This window comes from Gadus macrocephalus, chromosome 13 (genome assembly GCF_031168955.1).
Source record: "Gadus macrocephalus chromosome 13, ASM3116895v1".
In the NCBI taxonomy this organism is placed as follows: Eukaryota; Metazoa; Chordata; class Actinopteri; order Gadiformes; family Gadidae; genus Gadus; species Gadus macrocephalus.
Genome location: NC_082394.1, coordinates 1,729,711 through 1,741,154, shown reverse-complemented (window position 1 = coordinate 1,741,154; position 11,444 = coordinate 1,729,711). Strand labels below are relative to the sequence as shown.

The 11,444-nt window shown below is 49.9% G+C and overlaps 1 protein-coding gene across 1 annotated transcript; it reads left to right on the top strand.

The window, feature by feature from the left end:
* The first annotated feature begins 2,987 nt into the window (after positions 1–2,987).
* On the top strand, positions 2,988–10,912 carry dag1 (dystroglycan 1). The gene is made up of 4 exons (XM_060069848.1): positions 2,988–3,028; positions 3,635–3,650; positions 5,851–6,408; positions 6,794–10,912. Exons 1-4 carry the CDS (start codon positions 2,988–2,990, stop codon positions 8,615–8,617), a joined length of 2,439 nt encoding a protein of 812 aa, XP_059925831.1. The 3' UTR covers positions 8,618–10,912.
* Positions 10,913–11,444: the final 532 nt, after the last annotated feature.

Genomic DNA, 11,444 nt, shown 5'->3' with positions numbered 1-11,444 from the left:
AGAGGAAATGTCCTTTTTACATGGAGAGGGAAAGAGAGCGATTGAACAATAGAGGGATAGAGAGGGCAATATTCTTCTTCACTGAGAGAGAGAGAGCGCGAGAGAGAGGGTAAGAGAGGAACAGAACGTGCTTGCAGTTCCTAAAAGGCGTCGTTCTCGGTACCCATCCATAACACTAAACAATCAGGGCTCGCTCCAATCCCTGCCCTCCCATTGGTCGCAACACTAATATCATACTTCAGGGGCCTCTTGCCCCCCTAGCCATCGGGGCTGTCGGCCGGATGTGAAATGAGGGTTAGGTTATGACAAGGGTGATGTTTATATACGATACCGCCCCATACGCTTTCACGCCTCTCAATCACAAGGGTCTGTGAGGATCTTGTTTCGTTTTGTCGTCCTATTTATAACGCCGTCACGCCACAAAGCGCGTTACGCAGATAGTCACGCTTGTGTGTGTGCGTGCGTGCAACGCTGCACGTGTGATGGAGTGTGTATGTGGTGTGTGTGTGTGTAAGTGTGTGCGCGTGTGTGTGTGTGTGTGGGGGGTGTGCACTGTGCATACACACCTGTGTCTGTCGGTTATTTGAGTGTATCCGTTTTTATGTAGGCGTTTAGTGTGTGTGTTTCTCAAAATAGTATGTGTCTTTCAGTTATGTGGGTGTGTATGTGTTTATGTTATGTGCATGCGTGTTCGGTTTTGTATGCGTGTGTGAGTGTGTTTCGGTTATGTGTGTGTGTCTTTCGGTTATGTGTATGCATGTGTGTTTCGGTTATGTGTGTGTTTCGGTTATGTGTGTGTGTGTTTCGGTGTGTGTGTGAGTGTGTTTTGGTTGAATGTGTGCGTGAGTATGTTTCGGTTTCGTGTGCTTTTCAGTTATGTGTGCGTTTCGGTTATGTGTGCATGTTTGCGTGGGTGCGTGCCTGTGTTTGTCGTGCGCTCCGTGTGAGGCGTGCACGTGTGGGACGTGTCAGCACTAAAGACATGATCAAGCGTCCGGGCGGCTCTTTGATGAGATTACCGCTCCTCGTTTTAATTAAGGACTTTTTAAAAGGCAGCCGGAGTGAGCGTGAGCAGACACATGAACCCCCCCGCTGGGGCGCCGGTGGGGGGGCACGGCGGCACTGCAGATGTTGGTGTGTGATGTCACCCCTGTCTCCCGGTTGTTATCTTCCTCAAAAGACAATCAACCCTTCTGCGAGTTACCCCCATTCCGTACCCTACCCGGCGGCGTTGCCCTCGCTGGGCTGATTAGGAGCCATCTACTGGCCGCTGGTCTCCCAGTGTGCCTCAAGGCGACCGACAGCGGCGCCTGGCTCGATGAGGGCAACCGCGAGGCCGTGGGACTGTAAGGGTCAGGGTCAGGGCTGGAGTTAGGGTTAGGATAAGGGTTAGGGTCAGGGTTAGGGTCAGGGTTAGGGTCAGGGCTAGGGATAGGGATAGGGTTAGGGATAGGGATAGGGTTAGGGCTAGAGTAAGGGTTAGGGCTATTGTTAGGGTTAGGTTCAGGGTTCGGGTCAGGGTAAGGGATCAAACCCACAACCGACAACTGGTTGTGCGTGAAACGCTCTACCTGCTAGAATATCCTGGCCCCTAAAGCAATCACCTTTCATATATTCCATATATATACATTACATTAACATATATATGAAGTGTAGAACCATTCTCGGTCCATCTTGTTTCCCCCCCCCCCCCTCCCTCGTTTATTTTGTGTTTTATTTTCTTCCCCGTACCCCAACGACCTTGGTGGTCCCCTTGGGTTCGACTGATAAATAAAAGTGTTGGGATTTTTTTTTATCGGCTAACCTACTTAGCGAATGCTAACAGGCGCGGCAGATGCGGTCGGATGTGTGCCGGTCCCCTGTCGCGAGGAAAGGAATCTGCCCTGGAGCTATGGCGGAGAGTCGACGGGACTCTTAATGTGAAGCTGCGCTTTAATTGTTTGTCCTTACAAAGTGAAACTAGTGGAACTCTATTTCCCCCTGATTAGCATGCCAGGTGTGCTGGCCTGTCAGGTAGTACACCTCAGTAACTTGGATGAGGAGAAAACTTTTTTCTGCGTGCCTGGGTTCTTAACCAATTAGTGGGGCAGTAATTCAGTGTAGCGTTGGACAGAGTCGTATGGTGTGTGTGTCTGCACATTAAATCACCTTTTCTTCTCCATTTCATTTTTATTTGTAGATTTGTATTATTGCTGACAACTGCGCCAATGTTATTTCCTCATAAATTATACTTTGCTCGATACGTTTCTGAATCTCGTAACGTACCGAAACAGAAGTGTGGGCTTCGTGAGGTTCAACACTGACTACCAGGAGCAGGGCTTTCTTCGACACCCTACCAAGCTCCTTCCCTCCGCCAGTGACGGCCAGCCTCAGTGAAATCCCCTGCATCTCTTTTGGGTTTAAAGACATTAGCGGCGGTGGCGGCTACATCTCTATGCTAATGTGTTGACTAAGCCCTGCCCTTGTCAACACTGTAGCCATTTCCTAGAAAATAGCTTCCCCGACCCTCCTCCACAACACACCTCTCCCTCTCCTGACTGCATTATCCCCTCTTCTCAGAATCTCTCTCTCTCTCTCTCCCTCTTTCTCCCTATTTTGACAGCTTCTTCACCCTACCTCCATCCCCTTCTCCATCTCCCTTTCTTTCTCTGGACTGAATCCTCCTCCCTTCTTCCCCAATCTAAAGAGGCGCAGGGAGAATAACACCTCCCCCCCCCCCTCTCTCTCTCTCTTTCCTCTCCCCACCCTCTCCCTGCTTCCAGTATATGATCGCAAGGTTGAGGGGGATGTGTAGAAAATAGCATCTCTCCATCCTTCCTCCTCCTCCACCCTACTCTGAGGCCCAATCCCATTTATACCCCTTACCCTTACCCCTCCCCCTTGTTTTGAAGGGGTAAGGGGAAGGGGTAAGGGGAAGGGGTAAGCGGTAGAAATGGGATTGGGCCTTAAAGTCCTCCTCTCCTGTATGGGCTTGCATCCTCACCCAGATGCAGGCGGTCCCTGGGTGCCTCTCAGAGGGGCTGAGCAGGTAACCTTGTGGGGTTGTGTGCGCCGTGTATGCAGGGATCAGTGGAACCGCTAATAACCTCGAGGCTCAGACTGCTTGTGTCAGGGAACCCGGGAGGGGAGACACACGGGAGCACACCGTTTTTATATTAATTGGGGGATTTGGGACTTCCATGAGAGGCAATCAGGAAAACGGAGATGGATGGGGGTGGGAGGAATGGAGGAAAGTGCTTGAGCTTGTCATATTTGGGTTTTTATTATTATTATCAGTCTATTAAGAGACTCGTAAAAAAAAGGGAATTTGGATACTTATCGTTGCAAAGCAGGTCGGGGTTAGGCATGTTGCTGAAGGATTGAAACACCCAGCCCACTAGACTATCCTGGCCCCCTCCCATAAGTGCAGAGCACGGTTTCAGAAGTATTCATCGGCCCTATGGAAGTGCAGTAGCATAGCAAGCTATCCCCAAACACCCATACAGTTCCCAGTAAAATTATAATGCAAGGCAATACTGAACACCGAACAGATCTGACATCACACCAGAGTGCCTTTCATTAACTTATTGCATACGTGTCAGTCATGTGACTTCTGTAACCAATTATCCCTGGAGGTTTTGGGGGTGGGGTTCAGGTTCATCATCAACCAGGTACACCATCAATGTAGCCCAGCCCCACCACCACCACCACCACCACCACACACACACCTGAGACACCTAGTGTTGCATAAAAGACCAGACTGTCAAAACATGTGGCCGTTTAATTTCCATTCGCCCTATGTCTGCGTTATTTCCTCATCCCTGACTTGCACAAAGGGTGAGGGGGTTGATGAAAAACCGTCGACGCTGCAGCAAACGCATTCTCTCTGTTTGCTCCCGCGCTGAGCAGTCAGCAGGTGAACGGGAGGCGGTCTCTGAACGGGCCCAGGTAGAAACCCAAGCAATCTGCCGAGCAATAAGGACAACGGTTTTAAAAGAACAACCCAACAAACCAACACTTCTAGTTTGGACTGTTCAATCGCAATCAAGACGTACTTCAGACCCCTGCGTTACCAACCCACGGCGTGTTGGCATGTGTGCGTTCGTCTGAGTGCGTCTATTTCCAGGAGGGTAATAGCACTTAGAAATAGAGATCAGAACATTGCTACCTGAACAGGGGTGCAAATGTTCTTTAAAGACTTGTTTTTCCATTGTTACATTTATATTTGTCTTTAAGAAGGTTGTCTCATATCTGGCTGTAGGTGAGTCTTGAAACTAAGAACTCTAGTGTTAAGCATTGCAATTGGTTGCACTAACTTTAACCCTATGGCTGCTGTGTTCGTTTTAGCTGCCATAACACAGGGTTATGGCAACGATGGAGATCTGACACCAGGCCACAAGGCCACAAGGCCACAAGGCCGGACGGCTGATTGTTGTTCAAGACCGAATCGTCCTCTGCGAAGAGCCAAGAAACGTTCTCACTTGATAAGACGGATTCTGAAATGTCATATGATCGATAATATAACGTCGACAGATATTCAACGTCTCCATCTTTGACCTTAACGAATTGCCATGATTCATCAGACAGTCTGCCAGAGTCGTACATCTATTTTACCTTCATCAATGCTTAACCATGCCAGTATAACTTAATTAGATCACGGTTCGTTACGTGATTATCTAAAAACCTTAGCGGATAAATGGATTAACAGATTAATGTGTTCATTCATACGTTGGTTTCAGGCAAAATAAGCCCATTCTTAAAAAATAACTAAAGGGAACTGGTTCTGATTGGAAGAGAAGGAGGATCAGAAAATAATCTGTTGTTTTCCAGTATACTTGATACTGAATAGTTGCAGATTATTATTTTAATTATTAAATATCTTCATGGTCAATAGTATGTGAACATCCGTGTGTGCGCGTGTGTGTGTCTGTGTGCATACCTGTGTTTGTGTCTGTGTCTGTGCGACATGCCTGGCCACAGGGAACATGTCACACTGGGCCTCTCTTGCTTTTCATCACGTTTACATAGGAAAGCGTGCACACATGCATGTGTAGGTGCGTGCCTGCATGCCTGTGCAGGTGTGTGCTTGCTTAATGCCCGTACGTCCCCCTGTTCCTTCATTACCAGCCTTGATGATGGGCCAAGGGACTTCAGTTTAAAAATGTAACACACAGGATTTATTAGCCACGTAATTCGAGTGTAGGGGGCGGGGATGCAGCCTGCCTGGTGTTACAGACCGCTGGGTTTGGCCGCGCGGTCGGCCCTGCTGTTTCTGGCGAGTCGTCAGCTATGACCGGAGCCAAGCTAGCCTCTTTAGCTTTCAGGAGCTTTAGCTGGATCCAAGCAGGGGCTCAGAGGCCTCCTGTGAGCATTTAACTCGTCTTATGGATGGATATTGGCGGGTTTGTTGTGGTGGTTGTTGAAACAGGGTTTTGTGGGGAGTACACGTTGTGCAAAAGTTTATGGGTTTGATTCCCATTTGTGATACGTTTGACACCCGGTGACCAAATAGAACGATTAATTGAATTTTGTGCGTGTGTGTGCGTTTGTCTGTGTGTGGATGTGTGTGGAATTCAATTCAAGAAGGCATGAGATTCATGCAATTATTGGAAGTATTTTCTTATCTCATGAAAAAGACCGATGAATGCTCTGGAAGAATACTTCTACTTAGAAAAAGCTCAGCACTGGAGAATTTGGAGAATTACATAACAAGGACCTTGCGGTTGAACGCTCCAGAGATATATATACTTGCATTTATTTTTTCGGTCAAAGAAAACTCTCTGGACAGCTTTAGAAACAAAACAGCGTCTTTTAAATATCAAATATGCTTTTCTTTGGCATAGATAACGGTTTATTTATCTCTTTTAGTAGATACTTTCATTAAATGTCTGTCCCCCATATCCAAATGTTAAACCAAAACTAATAACAGTGCATGTTTTCGTTCTTTCTCTCTCTCAGATTGTTGAGACCGGCAAGGAGTCTCTACCAAGATGGCTGAAGTGGAAAGCGGCCAGCCGAACGCTACAGGGTCTCCCTCTGGAGGAAGACAGGGGCGTCTACTACATCTCCGTCTCCGTCTCCAACCACACCGAGACCTCCTCGCCCTCCCCCACAGAGTTCTTCTCCGTGGAGGTGCACCCGGAAGACTTCCTGGACGTGGACCCGAGCCAGCTGGCGCTGAACCAGGCCAGCGGCGTGGAGGACAGCGGCCTGCCGTTCGTCTGCGGCAACGAGGAGCCCGTGACGGTGCTGACGGTCATCCTGGACGCCGACCTGACCAAGATGAGCTCCGAGCAGCGGGTGGCCCTGCTGGCCGACATGAGGAGCTTCTCGGGCGTGGAGCTCCAGAACATGAGGATCCTCCCCGTGGTGAACAACCGGCTGTTCGACATGTCCGCCTTCATGGCGGGGCCGGGAAACGCCAAGAAGGTGAGCCGGTGATGGATGGCTCGGAGGTTACCGTGACACCTCGTTTGTATTGAATAACCCAACACTGAAACAAATCAACCTGCAGGGACAATGGCATTGGCAGGGAACCAGACTATTGCTAATTGTATTAAATGAGCTTGAATTAGGGCCAAATGATGTGTGCTGCTAAGTGTATCCTGCTTTGTGTAGTCCTTTCGGTTTGTGCTTAGTGTTTGCTTACTTTTTGTTAACACTATCGAGGGAGTTTAGTAAATATATAAAGTGTAGATAATTGGCTTTGAATTGCCGCTTGAACAATCCACTCAAACAATTTGGTTAATTACCAGTTTTTTTAGACCATTAAATCTGCTCTGTCAACTCATTAATTCATTTTCCTCCCGTCAAGGTGGTGGAGAACGGAGCTCTCGTGTCCTGGAAACTGGGCTGCTCCCTGGACCAGGGCAGTGTCCCGAACATCCACAGCGTCCAGAAGCCGGCTAAAGAAGGCGCCATGTCGGCCAAGCTGGGCTACCCCGTCGTGGGCTGGCACATCGCAAACAAGAAGCCCCACATCCCCAAGCGGGTCAGGCGCGCCCTGAACAACACCCCGACACCCCTGTTGACCGTGGTCCCCCCGACCAGCGTCGTGGAGCCCCCGGTGAGGATCGTCCCGACGCTGTCTTCTCCCGCCATCGCCGGGCCCACCGACAGCTCCGCCCCTCCTGTGAGAGGGCCCGTCCCCCTGCCTGGCAAACCCACCATCCGGATCCGGGACTCCGTGGTCCACACCCCGACGGTGGTCCCGCCTCTGCCGACCAGAGTGATGGAGACTACCAGCTCTGTTTTCATCCAGCCCACCATGACCCGGCCTACGTTCGTGGAGGCCACGGCCACCCCTGCCCCTCCGAGGAAGCCCACCAAGAAGCCCAAGAAGCCCAAGACCACCCCTGTTCCGAGGGAACCCAAGGTGACCACGATGAAGCCGACCAGGCGCACCACCCCGTCGTCCGGCATCGCGCCCGATCCCAACAACGAGAAGCCCGTCCTGCGTAACCCCATCGACCAGGTCAACGCCCTGGTGGGCACCTACTTTGAGGTGAAGATCCCCTCGGACACGTTCTTCGACAAGGAGGACGGCACCACGGACAAGCTGCGTCTGACGCTGAGGCAGAACCACAACGAGATGGTGGGCGAGGACTCCTGGATCCAGTTCAACACCACCAGCCAGCTGCTCTACGGCCTGCCGGAGGCCCAGCACGTCGGCAAACACGAGTACTTCATGCAGGCGGCGGACAAAGGCAGCCTGAACGCCATCGACGCCTTCGAGGTCCGGGTGAACCGCTGGCCCGCCAACGACAAGAGCCCCGTCACGTTCACGGTCCGCCTGGACGGCGAGCCGCGCTCCGTGACCAACGACATCCACAAGAAGATCCTGCTGGTCAAGAGGCTGGCGTACGCGCTGGGAGACCGCAACAGCAGCACGGTGAGCCTGAGGAACATCACCAAGGGCTCCATCGTGGTGGAGTGGACCAACAGCAGCCTGCCGCAGTACCCCTGCCCCCGCGAGCAGATCACCATGATGAGCCAGAAGCTGGCAGACGCCGACGGAAGGCCTGTCCAGAGCTTCAAGAACGCCATGAGCCCCGAGTTCAGACCGCTGGACGTCAAGGTGAGAGGGAGGGCCAGCTGCAATACCTACTCCTTCATCCCACCGGGAGAGATCGACATCCCCGAGCCCGCTGCCGTGACGCCGGCCCTGGGCACGGGTCGCCAGAGCACGGACGACGTCTACCTGCACACGGTCATCCCCGCCGTGGTGGTGGCGGCCATCCTGCTCATCGCCGGCATCATCGCCATGATCTGCTACCGCAAGAAACGGAAGGGCAAGCTGACCATCGAGGACCAGGCCACCTTCATCAAGAAGGGCGTGCCCATCATCTTCGCCGACGAGCTGGACGACTCCAAGCCCCCGCCCTCGTCCAGCATGCCGCTGATCCTGCAAGAGGAGAAGCCCCCCCTCCCGCCCCCGGAGTACCCCAACATGGCCTCCCCCGAGACCACCCCCCTCAACCACGAGATGCTGGGGGAGTACACCGCCCTGAGAGATGAGGACCCCAACGCTCCGCCGTACCAGCCCCCTCCCCCCTTCACCACCCCCATGGAGGGAAAGGGGTCCCGGCCAAAGAACATGACCCCCTACAGATCGCCACCCCCCTACGTGCCCCCCTAAGACCCGCCCGGCCCTCTACCCCCTGGGGGGACGAGGGACAGGACGCCTGAGGGGCTGGGACGGCCTCCTCGCGGACGGCTCTTTTTAGATATGTAGGACGGGAGGGTTGATAAGAGGTGCTAAAACAACCACATGGTAAACATGGACTAATCTTTGGAAAGGGGAATACGAGAAGTATGTCGGGAGGGATTTTACAAACGACCGATGGACTGATCTGGGGACAAATACGAGCTGGTGAAAGACTACTGTTGAAGCACTGGCCCCGGCCACTACGGCAGCCTGCAGAGGACAAACTGCGTTGTGACACACTTTGCTCGCAGGCTTTGTGGCTGGACAGTGGCTACAGTTGGGAGAAGGGACAAGCTCTCTCTGGCCACAGAAATGTCACTTCTTTCCCCCATGGGTTCTCTTTTTTAATCCCGGCTTTATTATATTTTTTTCCTCCTTTCTTTTCTGTTTTACCCATCCTCCCCAATCACACCCCAAGGACAGACTGCTTCCACCTAACACTTCTCCCTTTGTCTTGTTTGGAGAAATATGAAGAGACAATGGCCAGCCACCAGCCCACTGCAGGCACAAGTGTTTTTTAATAATGAGCGCCGGGATATCAGAGAGAGCCCTTATCGTGGGAATCTCAACTCACCTGCAGACGACGAGGCAAAGAGAGGGCTGCGTGTGCGTGCTTTAATGTATGTGTGTGTGTGTGTGTGTGTGTGTGTGTGCGCGTGTGCATGTGCTCACGTGTGTTTATTCAATCTCAGTATGGTTTGCCTTTTAACTCGAGCTGTCCATTGGTTTCCTTTATCACACTGTCTAGTAACATCAAGAATAACAGTGGTAGCCTGAAAATAATTAGTAGAAATTCATAAATAAATGATTTTTGATTTTAGTTTGCTTTGTTAGTTTTAAAGAAAAACACTGTATATCTGGAAGATAGATAGATAGTGGTATATTTTAGGGGGGTTGTAAGAGAGGAAAGAGGAAATAATATTGTAGGCCTCAGAGAATTAACCTGCAGGACTTCTTGTTTTCCGATAAGCCAAATCGTTCTGAAACACGCATGGCTGTCATGTCGGGTCTATGACACCTATCCGCTTATTGTTTGTTTATGTTTTTATTTGCCTTCCATCTCCTGGACAAGATAGGGCTGGGGGTTAGATCTATGTATGCATGATCTACATTTGTCTGAGGTCTCGTTCACACCAGGACGTTCTATGAAAACAATGCTTTTGTTGAAATCTTTATTTAACCGATTTAAATGTCAAATCACAACCTACTGACAAGTCAACCGAGCCTTTTGATCGGTTGACGTATGCGTATCTCACCTGGTTTGATTAAAGGTCTCTCGATAACAATAACAAAGGCCGTCTGCTAGCGAGCATCGACCGCCGATCGCACTGTAGCAGCAACGCGCGGCCACCATTATGCCTTTCGGTTTTTAGTGTCTTTTGCTTTATAGTTTTTTTGCATTTCCAGAGTAGCTCTTCACGTGCACGGGAGGGGGAGAGCTATACGTCTATTTTAGGACAGCGATAATTATTTTTGTATGTAACGAGCCGGTGGGGAAGGCTACCCTGAAGGGGATGGTTCACATATTCACATCTGAGAGGTCACCCACGGCTGCAGGGAGGGGCTGAGACAGAGACCAGGAGGGAAAGAAAGGAGTAATGTCTGCACAAGATATTATCACCAGAGCAGGGGGAAAACACACTGAAAATCTCTAATTTTTTTACAAAGTTTTTGATACAACCTTCAAATTTGTTTAATTATGAAAGAAATAAAAAAAAAAAACACAGTTGATTAGTGTTCTGCAATTTGTAAAAATCTTAGTGTAGAGAGGATTGATTCACTTATTTACACATATTTTTGAGTTGTCCTCATGATTCACATATTTGAAATGTTTTATTTTTTAAAAAAAAATTACGTGTTTGCGTGTGTGCGTGCGTGTTTGCATATAAAAACGTAACTCCGGCTCTTTAAGAAAAAAAGCTTGGAACGACCCATGTTTTATGTAACCACACATCTCATTTTATTTCATTTCTTTTTTTCCGTTCATTTCATTATTGTTTGCCGGTGAGTTTCGAACTGACCCTTTGCAATAACGATCGTCCGAGCAGACGTCTGCCCGGGCGGGGGGGTGGGGGGGAGTGTGTGGGGGGTGGGGGGGGGGGGGGGGGGGGTGGTCCCTCGTGTGGTCTGGGTCCCACCGCCCAATGCCAACCGTTTTTTTTTCCTTTCCTTTGCTTATTAAGTGTGCATTGTCATAATAAAACAAAACTGGTACTGAGAACGAAACCCCTGAGCATTTGTCGTCCGTTTATGCATTCACAAGACAAGAGGAGGAAACAGAACGCGGGCTCGTCCCAACAAACGTTTGAGGACAACACGTCCTCTCCTAGCTCTCCAGAGAACCAGCAATGCTACGAAAGTAAAGAGAACTGAAGACATCAATCTCAGAAAAACCTCAGTAACTCACATTATTCAAATCTTCAAAACTAATAATATATGTGTTTATATACCCAGTATGAGAGGAATGGAAACGCAGAATGGATGGAAATTATAGATTAGGCTAAAGTTATCGAAGATCCAAGCTAGATTATTAAAATCATACAGTATTGACAGTGTCTAAAGTGATACAAGTCAAACCACCACCTCTTAACCAATGTTAGGGCTTAAGTCCTGCTCCACCAAGGTAGTGGGGGAACAGGCATCACAAGTAAACACATGATTGATGCTGTGTGAAGGTGCCGTTTCATCACTGTCATGTAATACCGCCACTTAGCTTTCCTATTGATGAATCACTTCGTATTGATCAATCAATCTGTCC

Coding starts and splice junctions, on each gene's coding strand:
- dag1 (XM_060069848.1), top strand. CDS start 2,988: ATGCAGGCGGTCCCTGGGTGCCTCTCAGAGGGGCTGAGCAG. Junction 6,409..6,793: donor GGCCGGGAAACGCCAAGAAG/GTGAGCCGGTGA, acceptor CCTCCCGTCAAG/GTGGTGGAGAACGGAGCTCT.